The 22,775-nt window shown below is 43.3% G+C and overlaps 2 protein-coding genes across 10 annotated transcripts in view; one reads left to right on the forward strand and one right to left on the reverse strand.

The window, feature by feature from the left end:
- The window catches only part of KIF24 (kinesin family member 24), a 37,281-nt gene extending 18,594 nt beyond the window's left edge, over window positions 1-18,687 (reverse strand). For 2 of the 8 annotated variants that reach the window (XM_060684449.2, XM_060684446.2), the window contains exons 1-4: window positions 18,338-18,687; window positions 4,603-5,213; window positions 2,213-2,402; window positions 1,188-1,285 (exon numbers count right to left, since the gene is read on the reverse strand). In XM_060684449.2, coding sequence (XP_060540432.2) covers window positions 1,188-1,285; window positions 2,213-2,402; window positions 4,603-5,195 — 881 coding nt within the window. In that variant the 5' untranslated portion in view covers window positions 5,196-5,213; window positions 18,338-18,687. Of the gene's footprint in view, window positions 1-1,187; window positions 1,286-2,212; window positions 2,403-4,602; window positions 5,214-8,731; window positions 8,989-9,389; window positions 9,504-18,337 lie in introns of those variants that run through there. The other 6 variants (XM_087885471.1, XM_087885470.1, XM_060684448.2 and 3 more) reach the window with 5 other exon arrangements.
- Window positions 134-22,572, forward strand: NUDT2 (nudix hydrolase 2). Of its 2 annotated transcripts, none has more exons than XM_060684452.2 (3): window positions 134-155; window positions 20,746-20,882; window positions 22,235-22,572. In XM_060684452.2, the coding sequence occupies exons 2-3, from the start codon at window positions 20,747-20,749 to the stop codon at window positions 22,546-22,548; spliced, it is 450 nt and encodes a 149-aa protein (XP_060540435.1). In that variant the 5' UTR covers window positions 134-155; window position 20,746; the 3' UTR covers window positions 22,549-22,572. The 2 variants fall into 2 exon arrangements, with proteins under 2 accessions (XP_060540435.1, XP_060540434.1); XM_060684451.2 differs by lacking the exon at window positions 134-155 and adding an exon at window positions 18,932-19,046.
- The last annotated feature ends 203 nt before the right edge of the window (window positions 22,573-22,775 follow it).

The following is a 22,775-nucleotide window of genomic DNA, read 5'->3' on the forward strand; positions in this document are numbered from 1 at the left end:
ATTATAGAGAGCAGAATTCTCTCTAAAAGAGAGCCACGGTGGTGCAGCAGACTAAGTGCTGTTAAGTGCTAGCACTTAGCTGACAGCTGCCTGCAATTAGTGTGAGTTCAAATCTCACCAGGCTCAAGGTTGACTCAGCCTTCCATCCTTTCGAGGTAGGTAAAATGAGGACCCGGATTGTGGGGGCAATAAGGTGACTTTGTATAAAAAAGAACACCGCTTGGGGCGGGGCCCCGAAAGCCCTACTAAGCAGGTATATACAAAAAAAGTATGCAGGCTATTGCTATAATGCATTGTAAGCCACCCTGAGTCTACGGAGAAGGGCGGCATATAAATTGGACTAATAAATAAATAAATAAATTCTTTGCTCTCAATGTGGTGAAGCTTCTAGTTTAGGAGTTTTTGCAGGGGCACCGATGTAATATCCAGCTACAACTCTCTAAAGGAGCTGCACCTTTTGCTGGGAGGGCACAGGGGTGCAGACAGGGGTTACAACTGGGCCCAGTGGGAACACCTGCCTGCAGCTGTGCCTTTCCCAGCAAAAGATGCAGCTCCTTCAAAGAGTTGAGGTATCCCAAATAGGACACAAGCTTATTACATCACTGTGTGTGGCAGCAAAGAGGAGACAACTCTCGTACTGAAGAAGGCCCACGGAGTATCTTGAAAGCTCCATCCACATTGCTTCCTTTTGAAGTGCTGGATCAGCCTTCCCCAAACTGCTCCTCTTGCGAAAATTAAACTTCAATTCTCAAAAATCACTCGAAAACGGAAAAGACTGCTGAACTGGAGGGTTTGGAAGGCATAAGAATGCCTTCAAATTCAAAAATGCCATAAAGAAGGGGTGTGTGTGTGTGTCAATTCATTTTCCAAAGTACCAGAAGGCAGGAGAAGAAGCAACGGATGGAAACTCAATCAAGGAGAGAAGCAACCTAGATTTGAGGAGAAACTTCCTAACGATGAGGACAATTAACCAGTGGAACTGCTTGCCACCAGAAGTCATGGGTGCTCCATCACTGGAGAAAGACTGGACAACCCTTTGTCTGAAATGGTATAGGATCTCCTGCTTGAGCAGGGGGCTGGACTAGAAGACCTCCAAGGTCCCTTCCAGCTCTATTCTGAGTCTGAGTACTGAACACCAAGATAGTTGAACAATAAAAATGAAGAAATATTCAACAAGGATACTCTACCCACTAAATACATGTTGAATAAGAGGATGGGCCGTCTTCATGTACACGTCTTGATTGGAACAGGACTCCCCAAAGACTTCGTCGAAATAAAACACATGCTGCAAACAACAGAAAGGACATTGAGTGCAAGAAAAAGGGTTTAATTCCTTTAACTAGGCATTCATTCAAAGTTATGAGGAGTTGGATCGTTCTGATAGGGCAAAGCCACATTAAACCTGCCAAGAAGCAGCACCATCAGCAACAGCAAACAGATATACAGGTGGGAAAAAATAACCTGTCTCATTTTATTTATCTATCTCAAGTAGATATGTCTAAGGAAGAAAGCAGTCAGTGTAGCTATAGAAAGATGGAAAGATTGAGATAATCTTAAAAAAGCAGTTACAAAGGTTGAGCTGTGGTAAGAATCACAAAGAAAAAATTTTCTTCCACCCCCCCTTTTCCTCTCCCCCTGCCGTTCTTCCCCACCTCACCCCTTCTCTCTCCCCCTCCCCTTTTCCCCTCCCTCTCCCCATGCCCCTCTTCCCCTCCCCTCCCCTTTTCTCCCCCTTCCTTTCTTCCCCTCCCTCTCCCCCTCCCCTCTCTTTTCCTCTCCCCTGCCGTTCTTCCCCACCCCTTCCCTCCTTCTCCCTCTCTCCCCCTCCCCCTTTCCCCTCCCTCTCCCCATGCCCCTCTTCCCCTCCCCTCCCCTTTCCTTCTCCCCCTCCCTCCCCTCCCCTTTTCTCCCCCCTTCCTTTCTTCCACTCCCTCTCCCCCTCCCCTCTTTTCCTCTCCCCTGCCGTTCTTCCCCACCCCTTCCCTTCTCTCCTCCCTCTCTCTCACCCTTTCTTTTCCCCTCCCTCTCCCCATGCCCCTCTTCCCCTCCCCTTCTCCCTCTTCCCCTCCCTTCTCCTTTCCTTCCCCCCCCTTTCTCATACCCCCCTTTCTTTTCTCCTCCCCCTTCCTTTCTTCCCCTCCGTCTCCCCCCTCTTCCCCTCCCCCCTCTCTCTCCCCCTCCCTCTTTCACTTACTCACTCACACACACAAACCTGCAAGATGTACTGTGTGAGATCCACGGCCTCTTTCTTCTCGTGGAGCAGAAGCGTTTCCTTGTCTTCCACCGTGAGGATGTTCACTTCTCCACGCCTCTCCTCTCGTAAACCGAGGGGGCGTTTTCGCACACACACACGGATCTTGTCCGTTTCGATCCATGGGGTCTCTTTCTCACCAGCAGTCGTTCTACACAAAGAGGATTTCAAATGGGCTGTTATCACGTCATACAGGTGAAAACACGCAAAAGGATATGCATACAATTTTTTTTTTTAAAAAAAAAATAGTGTTTAGAATCTCCAGTATCAACATTTTATTTTATTGTGGTAAACTTAATCTCTCATCAATTATATTCTCAACAGTGATTGTGAGAGGGATCAGAGTTTCTTAGTGGACAATCATTTAAATAGGAGCCAGCCGTGTGCTTCAGCTGCCAAAAAAGCCAACCCAGACAGGGTTTCAATGTAAGAATTGGATAAGATGAAGTTTATTGTTTATAACCAAAAAATGTGATGGGGATTAAAAGAAATATACTTTATAAATGGAGAAATAAGATAATTAATTGAAGCAATGCTAAGAAATTAGGATTTGAAGGGTGGATGGTGATACTTTTTTTTTTTTTTGCTTTAATTTATATGCCGCCCTTCTCCGGAGACTCAGGGCAGCTTACAATGTGCTCAGCAATAGCCTTCATACTTTTGTATATTTATACAAAGTCAGCTTATTGCCCCACAATCTGGGTCCTCATTTCACCTACCTTAGAAAGGATGGAAGGCTGAGTCAGCCTTGAGCCTGGTGAGATTCGAACCTGCAGTAATTGCAGGCAGCTGTGTTAATGACAGGGTGCGTAGACCACTGTACTATCAAGGCTCTTATAGGATACTGGATACTGTTTATACATTATGTATTAAGAAGAGATTAAGATAAGATAAAAAAGTAGAGAAAAAGAATATCACGGCAGAAAATGAAATACGTAAATTGTATTTGGAAAAGATAAAAAAGAAGATTGGAATAGATCATAAAAATCAACATATAATTATGTCATAAGTTGTAAAAGACATGACCCGGTCAATACCCTGTTCAGAAAATATGTATGTGAAAGAAAAATTTAATAAAACTTGTCTTTAAAAAAAAAGCCAACAGAGTCCTAGGCTGCATCAAGAGAGGGAGAGCATCATGGTCCTGAGAAGTGATGGTACCGCTCTGAACTGTACTAATGGGGCCACACTTGGAATAGTGGGTCAGTTCTGGTCACTACAATGCAAAAAAAAAAGATGCTGAGAATCTAGAAAGAAGGAAGGAAGGAAGGAAGGAAGGAAGGAAGGAAGGAAGGAAGGAAGGAAGGAAGGAAGGAAGGAAGGAAGGAAGGAAGGAAGGAAGGAAGGGAGGGAAGAGCCACGAAGCTGATAAAGGAACTGGAGGCTAAATCGTACAATGAAGAGTTGCAGGAACTAGGCATGTCTCTCCTAACTAAGAGAAGGTTCAGTGGAGATATAATAGCTGCCTTCCAGTACCTGAGGGGCTGTTTCTCGACCTATTCTCCAAAGCACCTGAGGGCAGGACAAGAAGTGACGAGTGGAAAATTATTAAAGAGCGATCCAATCTAGAAATAAGGAGAAATTTCCTGACAGTGAGAACAATTGATCAGTGGAAGGTTTTTAGAGGATTTTAAGAAGAGATTGGATAGCTATTTGTCTGAAATGGTACATGTTGATGAAGATTCTCAATTATCCCAGTCATGGTTGTCCTCAAAGATGCTTTTTTTCAAGAGGCAGAAACTGGAGTTTCTGGTTTTTCTTTGAAATTGTTTTGCTTCTCATCCAAGAAGCTTCTTCAGTTCTGACTGGATGGGGAATGGAAGGATTTGTACTCCTTGATTTATACCTATTTATACATACTCAAGGGCCTTCCCCTTTCAAGGACCTTGAGTATAAGTATAAATAGGTATAAGTACGAATCAAGGAATATAAATCCTTCCATTCCCCACCATCCAGTCAGAGCTGAAGAAGCTTCTTGGATGAGAAGGAAAACGTCTTCAAAAGAAAAAAAAAAACAAGAAAGTCCACTTGCTTCTTGAAAAAAAAGCACCTTTGGGACTGAAATGGAATAGGGCAATGATGGCGAGCCTTTTTTCCCTCAGGTGCCGAAAGCGTTCGCACGCGTGCCCACACACATATTTCAATGTCCCCCCCTGTGCCCCGCCTACCCGGACGTCATCTTGGACGCTCTGTGTATGCGTAGGTGTTGCTCGCACTCCCATTGGTAAACCGGTAGCGAAGGTAAGTGAATATCACTACTGCTCCAAGGTCCCTTCCAACTCTGTGTTCTCTATAGGACAGAACCTTCACCCTCTTCGCCATGAACAGAAATGCAAACGAAACATCATTACCTGGTGAGAGAATGAGGCACTCCGTAATTGTAGCCCGAGATATGAGCTACTCTCTGTACAAAGGAAATGTCCGCGTCTCCTAAAACATCATTAGATGAACTTGGCGCTGGGACCACCAGCTGGTCCTCTGTCCAGCTTGCGGTTGCTTTTAAGGAGTCCTTCCTGGGTCTTTTGTGGACGGAATCAGGACCAAATCCCGCAGCGGCCTCCTCTTTACCCTCATTCGAAGAACTGTGAGATAAGGCGCACGACCCAGATTCAACCTCTTTTCGTTCCCCTTTTCTCTCGGAATCAAAATGAAGTTGTCTCCGTGGGCCGGAGCGAGTGAGCTGGGGTCGCAGGCGGCGGGCACTTTTCTGGAAATCTTCCTGTTTTTTCCTGACTGCTTCCTCTTCGGCCTGCAGCATCTTGATGATTCGAATGAGCTGGAAGAGACGCTTGCGGTCCTTCATGTTATGAACCCCGAGTTTGCTGTAATCCTTCATGGAGACCTTGGCAAGTTCGTCGATCTTCTGGAAGCCGAGGGCAGTAAAGTGCGGGTAATATTTTTGAAGTTCCGCCTCACAGAGGCATTCGTACAGACACGAGGCCATCTTCTTACTCACGGTGGCCTAAGTTGTCAAGAAAAGAGTTTCAGACAAAATTAAACTTTTGTATATCAAGACAGTGGCTTTTTTTTTTCTTCAAATTTTATTGATTATTTTTTATTAATTATATTGCTTAATAAACATCATGTTGTCTGGGTATTTAATTTGCTTAAGAATTCTGACTATATTCTTGATCTCCAACCCTTTTTTCCAACCACTCGTAAGAGAGATTCCATGTTTGGTAGGATTCTGTGTTTTCTTTCTGCTTAATTTTCAATATCAATCTATCCATTTCTGCACAGTCTAGTATCTTCTTAATTATCTCTTCATCTCTTCTTCATTTTTCCAATATTGTGCAAAGATAATCCTCGCTGCTGTTAAGACATGTAATATTAACTACATACTTTTCTTAAAATATTAAATATTTTATATTTAAAATGTTAAAAAGGGAAAGGTTCCCCTTGCACATATGTGCTAGTCGTTCCCGACTCTAGGGGGCGGTGCTCATCTCCGTTTCAAAGCCAAAGAACCGTCTCCGTGGTCATGTGACTAAACGCCAAAGGTGCATGGAACACTGTTCCTTCCCACCAAAGGTGGTTCCTATTTGTCTACTTGCATTTTTTACATGCTTTCAAACTGCTAGGTTAGCAGAAGCTAGGACAAGTAATTGGAGCTCACCCCGTTACGCAGCACTAGGGATTCGAACCGCTGAACTGACGACCTTTTGATTGACAAGCTCAGCATCTTAGCCACTGAGCCACCATGTCCCCCTTTTCTGATATTATACCTAATAAAAACAATTCAAATCTACACAATTCTCTAGCATCTTTTCTAGCCAACTGTGTATCTTTTCCCAATTTTTTTTTTGTGCCCGTCTTTTGGACTTTTTTAAATGGGGGGGGGGTGTTCTAATCTCATGCCAGTAAATTGACTGTAAATGCAATAACTTAGAAGGTTAGAGGTAGTCCAGGACTTTTAACAAATTGAAAGTTATGACATCTTGGAAAAAATGCCTTAGGCCTCAGCCTTAAAGTTTCAACCATCCTTTGATTGCAATTTGGGCACTTGGCAAATGGCTCGGGTTTACAAGGGTTGTAGCAACTTGCAATCCCACCGTTGGGATCTGCGGCCTTCCCAGCCGGCTCCTAACAAGCAAACTCAATGGGAGAAGCCAGATTTGCTTAATGAGCCCAAGTGTCAACCCTGAAGCTGACCTGACTGAAGCCATTTGGACAGCTTCAGCGTTGCCACCCTGGAGTGGAGGGATAGGGAGGGTGGGGGGATTTGAGATAGAGGGGATTCTGTAGCCAAAACAAAATACTTTCTCTTGGGAACCAAGGACATTCTCACACCTGGTTCGGAGGAAGGCGGAGTGATGCTACCCGGTTGCCCGACCACACCGTGATTGGACCATGTGACTGATAGTTTTGAGAAAGTGAAAAAGCTTTTACTTTTAATTAGGTGAAAACCGAGGGGACCCTCAGAGTCAGTTTTCACCAGGTAAGTGCCAATATGACAATTCTAAATAAAAGTAATCTTTGAAGAACCTACATGCCCCGGAGTCTTGCTTGCTATGGATTTATTACATGGAACTTAACAATTGCGTCGCTTAGTGACCAAAATTCCCATGCCAACTGCGGTCATAAATCAAGGATTACCCATTTATCACGAACATGGGAAAGTTCACAGGCGACAAAGCCCATTGTCGCACAATCCCCCAATGCCCAGTCTTCATCATTCAATTCTATAAAAAGGGCCAATATTTGTCAATACAGATAGTCCTCGACTTACAGCAGTTCATTTAGTGAAGGTTCAAAGTTACAATGCCACTGAAAAAAGTGACTAAGGGCCATTTTCCACACTTACAACCTTTGTAGCATCTCTGTGATTGTGTAATCAAAATTCAGTTGCTGGGCAACTGGTTCATACTTATGACCGTTGCTGCATCCCAGGGTCAGGTGATCCCCTTTTGCGACCTTCTGACAAGCAAAGTCAAGGGGGAAGACAGATTCACTTAACAACTATATTGCTAACTTATCAACTGCAATGATTCACTTAACAACCGTGGCAAGAAAGGTCGCAAAACGTGGCAAAACACACTTAACAAATATCTCACTTAACAACAGAAATTTTGGCCTCGATTGTGGTCAAGGACTACCCTGTATTAAACAAAAAGTAATTTATACAATGTGAAAGCAATATAATACAGCGGAACACTTAGCCTTATGCTATTACTTGGAAATAGCATCCAGTAAATACCTTATAGGATTTCAGTGAAGTTAAACATCAGAACTAAATGGACAAGGAAATCCTATTTTTATTATGAACCCCAGCAGAATAAAAATGAAATAATATTTACAAATGTGGTTTTAAAAAAAAACCTCAATTGTTTTTAATACTACCCTGCAGCAGACTAACAATTAGGGAGTTAAAGTATAAAAGTTTGCCAAAGTTCCCCATAGACAAATGGATAATGCATACTGGAAATATAACTCAATATGATCTAGAAAGTGTCTAGGGCATATTTATACCCCTCATAATCTTTTTTTTCTTTATAAATGCACCCACTTGGAGTAATGTTTTATGTGGCTGATGAACAGAACTTTAATCTTCACAGTAAATATATCAGCGACTAAAATACCATAACAATTAATTTCTTGTTGGTGCCGAACAGCAAAGACTGTCCCTCTTAAAAATTGCACCAAACTAGTTTGAAAATTTGATACAACAAAAAGTGTTGGATCTTGCTTCTTTTGACCTAAGTTCTCATTTGGACCTTTAAAAAAAAAAGTTACTTAATCTATCAGATAGCTTCATAGCTTGTTCCAAACTCAAAATGTAATATATACTTGCAATTGCTTTGACCCTTTTTTTAAAAAATGACAATATCAGAGAAAGAAAACCACAGTTCAATTGTCTTAATACATTGCATAAAGTCCACTCAGCTGAACTCTCTTTGTTGTCCCGCTTAGGTTAATAATAATAATGATAATGATAATGATAATGATAATGATAATTATTATTATTATTATTATTATTATTATTATTATTATTATTATTATTATTATTATTATATTATTATTATTATTATTATTATTATTATTTTATTTATATACCGCCCTCCTCCCGAAGGACTCGGGGCGGTATACAGCCAAAATTAAAACATAAATATATAATCATAATTAAAATTAATTAAAATCATTAAATAGTTTTGGCCGAATTTTAAAAACCCAAAATTAAAACCCAATTTAAAATCATTCAATTAGACAGCCCCGCCTGTCGGAACAGTAGGGTCTTGAGGGCACAGCGAAAGACCCGGAGATCAGAGATGTTACGAAGATCCGGGGGCAATTCATTCCAAAGGGCGAAGAGAAGCCTTCAAAATTACAGCCGCAGAATATCAGTTGGCGTAGAAGAGAGATTCCACCAGCCTCAAACCTCCCACTTAAATGTATAAACCTTAAAAAGGCAGAAGAAATTACATTCCATCTTTTTTTTTTAAATTAAAAGATGGCTTTCATTTCTCCCGCCTCATTTCTCACCTCATTCGAGACTCTCAAAAGCAGCCTGCAGAGCTATTGCAGAGTGTAGAGAAAATGAAATTAGTGAATCGGTCAATTCCACCCAGGGACCAAAACTTTACAGGAAACAAAGAGAGCTGCAATAATCACTTACTTGCTTTCCCACAGAGCTGAAGTTTAATGGTTCAGGCAGCAGAAAATCAGAATGCCTAAATTTAGAGGCATCTTTCCAAGATGCAGCTGTTTGTGCCATGTGCTACCCTGGTTAATGATCAGAGGGTATGAAATGGATATGGATGGATGGATGGGTTTCAAAAAGCCACAGCACAAAGGAAGAACGATCGGCTTATATGAAGAGATAAGGAGCTGCTCCCATCTTAAGTATTAAAATTGCTAGGCCTGACATGAAGGTAGTTTACTTCAGACCCAGCACATCTAAATGAGTTTAGGGCAAAATATTTAAGAACAACTTAGAAGACAGAACATATTTTCAACCCGTGGGAGATTTCTCCTACGGTGGAGGCACACATTGAATTTTTGGTTTGAATTTAAATCAAAAAGATAAACGAGGTTTGATTAAAAATCTTAGGAATGTACAGGTAACCCAGTTCACTTAGCGGCCGGTTCAAAGTTACAATGGCACTGAAAGAAGTGACTTATGACCATTTTTCACACTTACGATTTTTGCAGCAACCCCAAGATCATGTGATCAAAATTCAGATGCTTGGCAACTGACTCATACTTATGACTGTTGCTGTGCCCCAAGGTCATCTGGTCATCGTTTGCAAAAATCTACGGGAAAGCCAAATTCGCTTAATAATCCCAGTACTAATGTAGCAATTGTGGCGATTCATTTAACAGCTTTGCCAAGAAATGTCGTAAAACAGGGCAAAACTCACTTAACAAATGTCTTACTTAACAACCAAAGTTTTGGGCTCAATTACGATCGTAAGTCAAGGCCTACCTGTACAATCATGGACATCTACAGAGTGGACATCTCTGCTGCTGATGTAAGTTTTACCCCAATCATCTTTTAAAAGGAGCTCCAGCAGTCTAATATCTTTATATTGGTAATATAATTGTATAATGTCCCAAAGATGTTTTTTCAAAAGGCAACTGGACTTTCTCTGCTTTTCCTTGAAGATGTTCTGCTTCTCACCCAAGAAACTTCTTCGGTTCAGTTCTTCGGGAAAGAGCAAAAAAAAGTCCAGTTGCCTTTTGAAAAAGCATCTTTGGGACAACCATGACCTGGATAAGTGGGAATCTGGACATAAATTGTTTCAACTCTTACTGTCAAAATGACACTATATAGGGCCCTGCACACCAGAACAACTAGGCACAAGGACAGTTTTCCCCCCAATGCCATCACTCTGCTAAACAACTCATTCCCACAACACGGTCAAACTATTTAGTAAGTCTGCATTACTATTAATCTTCTCATCTTTCCTATTACCTCTCTCCTTTTCTACTTATGATTATAACCTTGTTGCTTGCACCTTTACAATTTATATTGTTTTATTTAGTTTCCTAGAATGACTTCATGTTGCTTGCTTATCTAGCATCCTATGACTATCACTAAGTGTTGTATCTTATGATTTAGGATGAATGTATTTTTACGATGACTATGATCATGATTTATCACTTATTGCTTTTATGTACACTGAGAGCTTATACACCAGAGACAAATTCCTTATGTGTCCAATCACATTTGGGCAATAAAGTTATTCTATTCTATTCTATTCTATTCTATTCTATTCTATTCTATTCTATTCTATTCTATTCTATTCTATTCTATTCTATTCTATCCTATCCCATCCCATCCCATCCCATCCCATCCCATCCCATCCCATCCTCTCTATAGATACAATTCCATGATAATATACAAAACGGGGCTGCCCCTGAAAATAAGTAGAAAGTTGCAGCTGGTCCAGGATGCAGATGGACAGGCTATTTATTTATTTATTAAATTTTTATGCCTCCCATCTCCTCTAAAGGGCAACTCTGGGCAGCTTGAATGTAAAAGACGAATAGAAAAATATATTTTTTAATTTATTTATTTTAAATTTGATTTATATGCCGCCCTTCTCCGGAGACTCAGGGCGGCTTACAATGCGTTAAGCAATAGCCTTCATACTTTTGTATATTTTATACAAAATCAGCTTATTGCCCCCACAAACTGGGTCCTCAATTTACCTACCTTAGAAAGGATGGAAGGCTGAGTCAACCTTGAGCCTGGCGAGATTCGAACTTACTTTAATTGCAGGCAGCAAAGCTATGCAGATTAAGAGTTTGCCCAGTTCGCCCTGAGTCCTTCGGGAGAAGTGCGGCATATAAATCCAATAAATAAGAGTTAAATTAGTCCTATTTGTTATTTCTGTTTGGCAAGCTACACTGATTACCTAATGCAGGTAGCCTTCAACTTACAACTGTTTGTTTAGTGACCCGTCAAAGTTACGACGACACTGGAAAAACTGCAGAGCTGGCTGGAAATTCTGGGAGTTGAAGTCCACAGGTCTTTAATGTGTCACACTTACGACCATTGCAGCCTCCCTGTGTGATTTACATTCATAGGCTTGACAATTGGTTCATATTTATGACGGTTGCAACATCTCGGGGGTCTGATAAGCAAAATCCATGGGAAAGCCAGAGTCACTTAACAACGGTGGCAAAAAAAGTCATAAAATGGGACAAAACAACTGTCTCACGCAGCAACCAAAATTTTGGGCTCCCTTGCGGTCGTAAGTCAAGGACTACCTGTATTAAACTCATATTATGTGATAAGGGAGAGATACCCACAACCATACAAAGATATAAAAAATGGCTCCATGCCGTCTCCTTGAAAAAAAAAAAAAAAGAAATTGCATTATAGTCACATCATTGAGGTCTTCTAAAAATGAGTTGAGTGCTGAGACATGCTAAACCCCCAAGAAATTTCTCTTAGGATTAAATAAGCAACCAGGATGGGGATCTGGGGTGGGGAAGAATTTTGCATCCAGATTTAAATTTCCCTTCCATCGAGCGCAGCTGCTGTCATTTCGGTCTATTTTTCTCAATGAAAAACGATCCTGGGGCTCCTAGGAATAACCTTGCCTTCTTCAAAGGAGATCATTCCATCGCATTCCTCAGAATGTGACCACGGGTAGTCCTCGACTTACAACCACAATGGAGCCCAACATTTCTGCGGCTAAGTGAGACATCGGTAAAGTGAATTTTGCCCCCGTTTTACGACCTTTCTTGTCACATTTTTTAAGTGAATCACTTCAGGTTTTAATCCACTTCTGGTTGTTAAGTGAACCCGGCTTCCCCCTTGACTTTGCTTGTCCGAACGTCGCAAAAGGGGGATCACATAACCCAGGAGACTGCAGCTGTCATAGATATGAGCCAGTTGCCAAGCCACTGGATTTTGATCATGTGGCCCTGGAAATGCCGCAACGGTCATATAAGTGTGAAAAAAGGTAACAAGTCACTTTTTTCAGTGCCGTTGTAACTTAAGCACGTGTCGCTTGCCAAGAGTCTGAATTCTGATCATGTGATCGTGAGATGCTGTTAACGGTCCTAAGTGTGAGGACTGGTGGTAAGTCACATTTTTCCGTGCTGTTGTAACTTCAAACGTTTGCTAAATGAATGGTTGTAAGTTGAGGCATACCTGTATTTCCCTGGAGGAATGCCACCTGACTGATCTCTTCACAAGAAAACACCGCAGCCATGAACTACTGGTAACATCTTAGCCTTCCCGTGGTATATCTAAACTCTCATAATTCTCCCTTCTGCCAATTTTTCCCACGTTTTCTAAGGAGCAAAGTTTGAGAGGAAGAATGAAGGAATAAAAAAATCTCAGAGTTCTATCGATGTCAAAGCAACTGGAAATACTGCGCCAATAAAATGTCTATGGAGATTCTCCACCATCCAAGTCATGGTTGTCCCAAAAGTGCTTTTTTTCAAGCAAATGGACTTTTTTGTTTTGCTTTCCTTTGAAAACGTTTCATTTCTCATCCAAGAAGCTTCTTCAGTACTGAAGAAGCTTCTAGGATCAGAAGCGAAACACTTTTAAAAAGAAAAAGGAAGCCCAGCTGCCTTTCGGAAAAAGCACCTTTGGGTGCTCCAATACAGGTAGTCCTTGACTTAATTTTGTGACCGTTTAGTGTTACAACAGCACTGGTGTGACATATGGCCGTTTTTCACATTTACGACCTTTACAGCATCCCCGTGGTCATGTGATCAAAATTCATATTTTGGTTGATATTTATGACGGACACATTTATGTGTCCCAAGGTCAGCTGATCCCCTTTTGAGACCTTCTGACAAGCGAAGTCCACGGGGAAGCCAGATTCACTTAACAACCGGGCTACTAATTTAAGAACCGCAATGATTCAGTTAACAAATGTGATGAGGGAGGGAAGTCGTAAAACGGGGGCCAAGCTTATTTAACAAACGTCTCGCTTAGCCACAGAAATGCTGGGCTCAACCGTGTTCATAAGTCAAGGAGCGTCTGTGAAAGCAACCGAACCTCATCAATTTCCTGATTGTTCTTCCATGCTAATCTTAGCCTGATGAGCTCACTGGAGAAGCCTCTGCACCACAAGGGATAGAGAGCATCTGCTTTCAAGCAACAGCTGACGGGGGCGTCTGGAAGCCTCTCGTTTTCCTGGGGCCTGAGTAAAACAAGACTTCCTGGGTTATCCCAGGAAGCTGAAAATAGTAAATTCTTTCCTGTCAGCAGAGCGTCCTGGAGTCCAAGGATGCTTTCCTCATTATCGTTCTACCCAGTGGTGAAATGTAAAATTTGTTACTACCGGTTCTGTGGGTGTGGCTTGGTGTGTGTGTGTGGGGGGGGGGGGGTAATGTGACTGGGCAACTTTTTTTTTTTTTTTACTTTTAAAAGCATTTTTTCTACAACCCCCTCAGCTGAAGAGGTTGTAGAAAAAATGCTTTTAAAAGCCTCTGACGATCCCAGCAGAACCGCGCAATCATCAGAGGCTTTTTTTTTTTACTTTTAAAAGCATTTTTTCGTCCGAAGAGGTTGTAGAAAAAATGATTTTAAATTTTTTTTTAAAAAAGCCTCTGATGATTGTGCAGCTCAGCTGGGCATGGTGGGGGGGCAGGGATTTTTGCAACCGGTTCTCCGAACCACCCGCCTCCATCACTACCGGATCGGGCGATCCAGTCCGAACCAGGAGCATTTCACCCCTTGTTCTACCTAAAAGAAAGGAAGCCATTGCATCCATTATGTTTTTAATTGCTTCGTTCTTGAGCTGGAGTAAAGTGTCTTTGGACAACAATCTGCGTTTTTTTTCCCTTCAGGCTATGAAAAGATAGCTGTGATAGATATCACAGATAGCTGTGAAAAATGGTCATAAGTCACAGTTTTCAATGCCGTTGTAACTTTGAACAGTCACTAAATGAACTGTTGTAAGTCGGGGACTACCTGTATTCATTTAGATAGACAGACTGCAAGTTGTTCAGTTAGTAACACGGTTGTTAAGTGAATCTGACTTCCCAAGGGCTTTGCTTGTTAGAAGGTCGCAAGTGGGAACCACGTGACCCCAGGATACGGCAACCGTCATAAATATGAGCCAGTTGCTAAGCGTCTGAATTTCGATCATGAGACCATGGGGATGCTGCAATGGTCGTAAGTGTGAAAAACGGTCATAAGTCACTTTTTTTCAGCGCCGTTGTAAATTTGACGGGTCACTAAATGAACGGTGGTAAGTCGAGGACTACCTGTACTCTTGAGTGCTCTGTACCAGAGACAAATTCCTTGTGTGTCTAAACACGCTTAGCCAAATAAAGTATTCAATTCAATTCAATTCAATTCATGGCTCTCTCTCTCTCTGGCGGCTCCCAAAGGAAAATGCATTTCAGTCATTCGTAGGCAAGAAAAACATACATTCCCCCCCACCCCCACCCCTTTCCCTCGATTCTCCCTGGAGATTCCAAGACTTTTCTTCCATCCAGGACTTACTACTTTTTCCCTAAACCCCCACCACCACTTTAAACAACCTAATATAGGTAGTCCTCGACTTACAACAGTTCATTTAGTGATGGTTCAAAGTGTGGGAAACAGAGCCTATGGTTTTTACTGAAACCACAGAAGACATATTAGCCTGTGAAGAAACTGTTGTTGTTAGTTGCGAAGTCGTGTCCGACCCATCGTGACCCCATGGACCACATTCCTCCAGGCCTTCCTGTCCTCTACCATCCTCTGGAGTCCATTGAAGCTCACGCCGACTGCTTCAGTGACTCCATCCAGCCACCTCATTCTCTGCCGTCCCTTTCTTCTTTTGCCCTCCATCGTTCCCAGCATTAGGCTCTTCTCCAGGGAGTCCTTCCTTCTCATTAGGTAGCCAAAATATTTGAGTTTCCTCTTCAGGATCTGGCCTTCTAAAGAGCAGTCAGGGTTGATCTCCTCTAGGACTGACCGGTTGGATGGCCTTGCAGTTCAAGGGACTCGCAGGAGTCTTCTCCAGCACCAGAGTTCAAAGGCCTCCATTTTTTGGCACTCAGCCTTCCTTATAGTCCAACTTTCACAGCCATCCGTTGCAACTGGGAAAACCATAGCCTAGACTATACGCACTTTTGATGGCAGGGTGATGTCTCTGCTTTTTAGTATGCTGTCTAGATTTGCCATATCTTTCCTCCCCAGGAGCAAGAAACTACATTGTATATATTTAAAAAGAGCCGAGGTGGCGCAGTGATTAGAGTGAAGTACTGCAGCTACTTCAGCTGACTGCTAGTTCAGCAGATCAGCGGATCAAATCTCACCGGCTCAAGGTTGACTCAGCCTTCCATCCTTCCGAGGTGGGTAAAACCCAGATTGTTGGGGGCAATATGCTATTTAGTATACTGTCTTTGGTGTAAGTCGCCCAGAGTCCTCGGAGAGTGGGTGGCATAGAAATATGAATAATAAATAAATAAATTTCTAATCTCATGAGCTAGGCTGAAACTTGAAAACTGTATGTAGGAGCTAGGATCAGAGGTCTCTGCTATGCTAAAACCCGGTATTAACCAGAATTTGCTGATATGATATACTCTATGGTCCTAGGAACTAGGACCATAAAAGGTAGTTTGTAAACAAGGACGGGGGGGGCATAGAATTAGAGTAATGGGAGATGTAATCAGGGGCGGAGATAATATATTCACTTTAGACACTTCGGATAGGTTTTTCTCGCCATGTACATGTATACATCTGAACTGGACTGTGTTGTTTCTCCATGTCATATAATGTATGTGGGTGTTGTGGCTCCGTTACCTGAGCCTGTGTCATCAGCAGGAGAGGACTCCGAGAGTGAAGGAGAGGAGTTGGCAAGGCCTCCCTCTCCAGGACCCTCCTCTCTGGCAATGCCTTCGGTGTCCGCCGAAGGGCAAAAGATAGGGCCGGGGCCAAGCATGTCCATGCAGCCACAGGTGGACAGTGATGAGGGTAATGAGTTTTGGCTGGATCCACGCCAGCATCGCAGAGATAAGCGCGCGCAACAGAAGAAAAGGCGTGCCCGAGATTAGGCTGAGTCACTGGACCACACCCCAGAGGATATAAAAGGGAGTGTGGTGGCCAGTCAAACCTTGTGACGAACAAAGCTGAAAGTTTCCACGCCATTCTGCATTGCCGGACTTTTGCTATAGACTTTGCTGGATTATCTCTGGACTTGATTGACTCTGTAATTATTGAGCTGTTTTCTTCGATGTATCAGAAGTGGGGAGAAGTTATCTCTCCTCTTCGTAAGTAATAAACTCTTGGCAGGCAGCCACTAGGTTGTTGCCAAGTTCCGTTATCTTAAGGAAAAGGATTTTGCGGCTGGTTTGGTCTTTAACTCTTGAAAGTCTGTTGGTGTGTGTGCGTGTGGGACGGGGACAGAACAGTGGGTATATGCATATTTATTTGCTTTTGTCATGTTCATGCAGTGTATATTGGAGGTGGTGACCCTTTGAGACCTGAATGCAATGAATTTTCATTTTAATGTATGCCAATTAGTGTACATTCAAAGTGACAATAAAGTTATTTCTATGTCTTCTAAGTCTAAGTTGTGACGGCATGAGTACTAAGCCAAGTGAGGAAAAGGTGGGAGGTAAATTTGTATATAGCAATAGGGAGTATAAAGAAAATGTATTGATAATTTAAGGTGTGTTCACTGTAACCGCTTGTGCGTAGTTCACCCTCTTTGCAAAGCAGTAAATAAAATTACTATTGTTTTCTCTTGGAAGTTTTTGGCTGGTGTTTATTTCAAAACTAGAGAATGAATCCCACACTAGGCAAGGAAAACTTACAGTAGTGGCTGTACTATTGTGGAAACCTTTTGGGAAAAGTGTATTTTTGAGGTTTGATGGCTAATAACACCACTTTTTTTTTTTTTTTTTTTTTGGGAGTTTCAAGATAATCCTATTCCACTGCTGGAATGGCCTGAGAATAGCCCAATAACCTTCACCCAATTGAAAATCTATGGAAAAGAAACTTATTAGTCAGAAGTGACCCAGCAATAAAACCCAATTAATAGAAGCCATCATTCAATCTTGGTTTCACATGATAACAGCTGCAGAACTAAAAGACTTGGTTCACTCCATGGGAAGGCATTGTAAGGCTGTCGTTCATGCTAAAGGTTACCCAACTAAGTATTAACTGACATGGGGATCATATTTGCATATCTCATTTTTTCTATGGTGATCATTTTTGTATATCTCGTTTTTTCTATCTGTTTCCCTTTTCTTCTTTATACTGTAACTGCTATTCAAATAGCAAATCCTTCATAAAAGTTATTGCATTACATTCTTGATTCAATTATCTTTCCACTGATTTATAATTTTATGGGACTACTCCAAATAAAAAAAGTGCTGTTATTAGCTAGTTTTAGAAAATAAACTTGGGAAAATAACTTTTCCCAAAAGGTTTCCACAATTTTGGCGACTACTGTACATTTTTCTCCTTTCCCCTCGATTCTCCTTGGAGATTCCAGGACTTTCTGCATTTTTTTCCTCCCCCCCCCACACACTTTAAACAACCTAACACAGATAAATCCTCAACTTACAATAGTTCATTTAGTGACCGTTCAAAGTTACAACGGCACTGAAAAAGAGAGAGTTAGGACCCTGTTTCACACTTACGACCTTTGCAGCATCCAATCGCGATCAACATTCAGACGCTTGGCCACTGGTTCATACTTACGACCACTGCTGGGTCCCAAGGTCACGTGATCTCCTTTTGCGACCTTCCGATGAACGAGAGTCAATGGGGAAGCCGGATTCACTTAACAACCGGGTCACTAACATCAACCTCACTTAACAACTGAGGAAAGAGAAGTCGTACAATGGGCAAAATTCACTTAGCACATGTCTCACTTAACAGCAGACATGTTGGGCTCGATTGTGGTCATAAATCGAGGACGACCTGTAGATTAAAACAGGGTCTGGCCACCCTTTGTTCACAGAAGGGAGAAAAAAATCCAGCGGGAAGCGAAGCATCACTTTTAAACGGTCACAGTTTCTATCTTAATTCATTGATTTATTATTATTATTAATAATAATTATTATTATTATTGTGCCTCAGGATCTACGCTGCGCGCCCGTTGCCATGGCAACAGGGCCGAGGCCTGGCTCGGCGAGGAACCGCGTCCTTTCTTTCCGCGCCACCGTTCTTACCGGAGGGCTGCTTCCTTAGCCTTTCCCACGGCGAACTCTCTCTCGGTCTGACTGTCTCCCGCGGCGGAGCTTCCGCGAAATCCCCGGAGCTTCTCTCACTCCCAGCGCGGTGAGAAAAGAACCGGCGAGGCCGCGTTTCCATGACGACGCGACCAAGCCTGGCTTCAAACCCTCGCGCCGCTTTGGCGCGCCGCTTACGTCAGCTCAGCCGTCCAATAAAACGATGTTGGAGGAAGTAGGTGAGGCCTATATCATCCAATCAAAAAGGAGGAGGGTAAAAAGGAGCGGGAAAAAGACATAGAAAAAGCGGCAGCGGCTGCGGAGACCGTCTTTAAAAGTCTATCTTTCTAGTGGTCTTCTCCCCCTATCTGTCAAGCTATCGAAGCCAATCATAATTCTATCCTCCAAATCGGCCACGCCTTCTGTCGTTGTCGCTCGCTGATTGGATGGAGTCGCCTCAGCGGGTGTAAGCAGGAAGTATCGGTTGTACCAACAGCTATCAGCATGACTGCGATTGGTCGAGAAGGTGACCACATTGAGATTGACAAGAATGGAAGCCAATTGGAGAAAATATTCTCAATACTGCCGGGTTGTGTTTTACCCAATCCGAAGCCTCCGAACAAGACTCCCCACAAGACTGGGGGATTATGGGAGTTGAAGTCCAGCTTTCTGGACTTGCTTTTTTTTTTTAGCAGAATTGCTTGGACAGGTATGCCGGGTTGCTACCGCGGGTGGTTCTCAGTGGGGTCCGCCGGGTTGGTGGGGGCTCAGCCTGATGGCCTTTGTTCAGCTGAGCTCCCTATAAATTGTGCATTGTTTAGTGCATCTGATTGCAATCACGTGCAGTTACTACTACTATTAATAACAATAATAAATATCAACAATATTCATATTAAAATATGATTTGCTGTTAGGATTGCAGCAAAGGAAAAGTTGCAACCTGGAGGGGGCTCCCAACTTAACCTGTAAAAGGCGCCAAGAAACCCAGATCACAAAGCTATTAATTGGGAGGGAGGGTCTTGCATCAACTCCAGTGCAGCCCTCCTGGTGTAGTAGTTTAAATAGGGCCTAAGGAGATCCAGGTTCGAGACCACTCTCAACTATGGCCCTCAATGGGTGACTTTGGGCCAGTGGGGAGATCCATTTTTTTTTACTACCGGTTCTATGGGCGTGGCTTGGTGGGCGTGGTGTGGCTTGGTGGGCGTGGCAGGGGAAGGATACTGCAAAATCTCCATTCCCACCCCACTCCTGGGAGAAGGATATTGCAAAATCCCCATTCCCTCCCATCTCCATTCTCTCCCCACTCCTGGGAGAAGGATATTGCAAAATCTCCATTCCCTCCTCACTTCTGGGGGAAGGATATTGCAAAATCCCCATTCCCACCCACTCCTGGGGGAAGGATATTGCAAAATCCCCACTCCCACCCACTCCGGGGCCAGCCAGAGGTGGTATTTGCTGGTTCTCTGAACTGCTCAAAATTTCCGCTACCGGTTCTCCAGAACCTGCTGGATTTCACCCCTGTTTTGGGCCACTCACAAACTTGTGAAAGGGATCAATAGAAGAGAAGATCTGTAGCTCAGAGTTGAACTGTGGGGTCCTTTGGTCTTCTCTGAGCTTTGTAGTTGTCTTGCAGACGTTTCATGACCCAACTAGGTAACAGCATCAGTGCTAGAAGGGAGTGGAGGCGGAGGAGGTCCATGGACTCTGATGCTCTCTAAGCTTGATTTTCTTGTGGATGTTTCATGACCCAACTAGGTAACATCATGAGTGCTAGAAGGAAGTGGGGATTGTGGAACAGAGGAGGAGGACCATGGGCTCTGATGCTCCCTGATCTTGGTGGTTTTCTTGCAGACATTTGATTACCCAACTAGGTAACATCATCAAGGCTAGAAAGGAGTGGGGTTTGCTCCCTCTTCATGTTCTACTAATCATGTTAGTGTTGGTGGGAGTGTTCTTGGAAGGTCCTTGACTAAGGTGTCGTTTACTACTTGATTGTTGGTTAGTATTAATTAGATAGACAGACAGATAGGCAGACAGATAGATACCAAAAGAAGTGAATATTTGTAGCTCGGGGTTCAACTGTGGAGTCCTTGGTGCTCTGAGCTTGGTTATTTCCTTGCAGATATTTCACTACTTAACTAGGTAGCATCATCAGTGGTAGAAGGCAGTGAGGTATGAGGAGAGGAGGAGGAATATGCTGTTGCTCTACGAGCTTGCAGACGTTTAATTACCCAGCTAGGTAACATCATCAGTGTTAAGACTTGTGAAATGCCTTTGGTGAATGGTGCCTTCAGGTCTATTTCTTGCCTTTAACTCCACCCAGGTTGTGGGGTGGCCTGCTCCGCCCCCATTTCAGAGTTTGCCATCTGCTAACACTGCTCCTTTCTGTTCCTTTTGGGTAAGAGCAGCATGAGCTTAAGAGCCTGTGGCTTGATTATCTTCAGAAGGTTACCCAAGGCATGTGCTACTGCAGCTACGGACGGCCACGTTGAGTACCTCCTTCTGCAAACCTCCTACGGCATCCATCACTGGACACCCCCTAAAGGTGGGTTACTCACCTTGCTGTCTGAAGGAGAGCTCTGCGGTTGCTACTGGATATGGAGCCACTGAGTTGTTCCTGGGGAGGGAGATCAGCCGACCAAGAAAGCAGACTGGCTGGGGAATTCTGGGAGTTGAAGTCCACCCATCTTAAAGTCACCGAGGTTGAAAAACCCCGAGCTACCTTTTGGGCATCAGCTCTGGAGATGGATCCTACTCTCTACTTTCTTCAACTTTCTTCATTTATTAGATTTTATTTCGCCTTTACTGTATATTTTATAGGTAGCTCAAGGGGGCAAACATACCTAATACTCTTTCCTCTTCCTGTTTACCCTACTCAGGGTGGTGGGCTGGGCTGAGAAAGAGGGACTGGCCTAAAGTACTACAGGCTTTTAAGAGCCTGTAGTACAGTGGACTAAAGCACTGTTATTAACAACTGCTGCTTGCAATTACTGTAAGATCGAATCTCACCAGGCTCGAGGTTGACTCAGCCTTCCATCCTTTCAAAGGTAGGTAAATTGAGGACCCAGATTGTGGGGGCAATAAGCTGACTTTGTATAAATATACAAAAGTATGAAGGCTATTGCTTAACGCATTGTAAGCCGCCCTGAGTCTCCGGAGAAGGGCGGCATATAAATTAAAGCAAAAAAAAAAAAAAAAAAGTCACCAAAATACCTCAGGTGGCTTTCGTGCCAAAGGCAGGACTAGAACTCACTGCCTCTTGGTGTTTGGCCAACAGTCATCCAGCTGGCTTTCACGCCTGAGGAAGGACTAGAACTCTCCATCTCCTAGTGATTGGCCCAAAATCCCCCAGGTGCTTTTCATGCCAAAGACGGGACTAGAACTCTCCATCTCCTAGTGATTGGTCCAAGATCCCCCAGGTGGCTTTGGTGCCAAAGGTGAGACTAGAACTCTCCATCTCCTGGTGATTGGCCAAAGTCACCCAGATTGCTTTCATGCCAAAAACGGGACTAGAACTCTCCATCTCCTAGTGATTGGCCCAAAGTCCCCCAGGTGGCTTTGGTGCCAAAGTCGGGACAAGAACTCTCCATCTCCTAGTGATTGGTCCAAGATCCCCCAGGTGGCTTTCGGTGCCAAAGGTGGGACTAGAACTCTCCATCTCCTAGTGATTGGTCCAAGATCCCCCAGATGGCTTTGGTGCCAAAGGTGAGACTAGAACTCTCCATCTCCTGGTGATTGGCCCAAAGTCACCCAGCATATCAAGAAAGCATGCCGGCTGGGGAATTCTGGGACTTGAAGTCCACCCATCTTCCCAAGTTGGACAACACCGCTCTAGAGAATTTCACAGGGAAGGGGGCTGTCCTGTTTTGAAACCCCTGCTTTGTCTTCTCTCATCAGGCCACGTAGACCCCGGGGAAGATGACCTGCGCACAGCCCTGCGAGAGACCCAGGAAGAGGCTGGGCTGGCCTCCAGCCAGTTCACCATCCTGGAAGGTTTTAAGAAGGAACTGAATTACGTGGTCAGAGGCAAACCCAAAACCGTGGTCTACTGGCTTGCCGAGCTGAATGACCAGGACACGGAGATCAAGCTTTCTTCAGAGCACCAGGCCTTCCGCTGGCTGACCCTCAGCGAGGCCTGCAGACTTGCAGAATACGAGGACATGCAAGGCACCCTCAGAGAGGCTCATCTCTTTCTGTCTTCCAAAGAATAAATTTCCTTTCGTGGGATGCAGGAATTTTCTGTTCTTTCAAGTCTTTTTTTTTTTTTTTAATTGTGGAATATTTATTTATTTATTTATTTATTTATTTATTTATTTATTTATTTATTTATTTATTTATTGAAAAAGTTTTACAAATACAAATTTTCCCATTTCCCCTTTCCCTCCCTAACTCTCCCTAACCCTCCCCTCCTCCCATGACTTCCCCAAGGTGAAATCCA

This window comes from Pantherophis guttatus, chromosome 2 (genome assembly GCF_059756535.1).
Source record: "Pantherophis guttatus breed Tessera chromosome 2, ASM5975653v1, whole genome shotgun sequence".
NCBI lineage: Eukaryota > Metazoa > Chordata > Lepidosauria > Squamata > Colubridae > Pantherophis > Pantherophis guttatus.

Bases quoted from the DNA above. Each gene is read 5' to 3' on its own strand.
- NUDT2 (XM_060684452.2), top strand. From the start codon at position 20,747: ATGAGCTTAAGAGCCTGTGGCTTGATTATCTTCAGAAGGTTACCCAAG. The intron at 20,883-22,234 runs GTGGGTTACTCA...TTCTCTCATCAG, and splicing joins TCACTGGACACCCCCTAAAG to GCCACGTAGACCCCGGGGAA.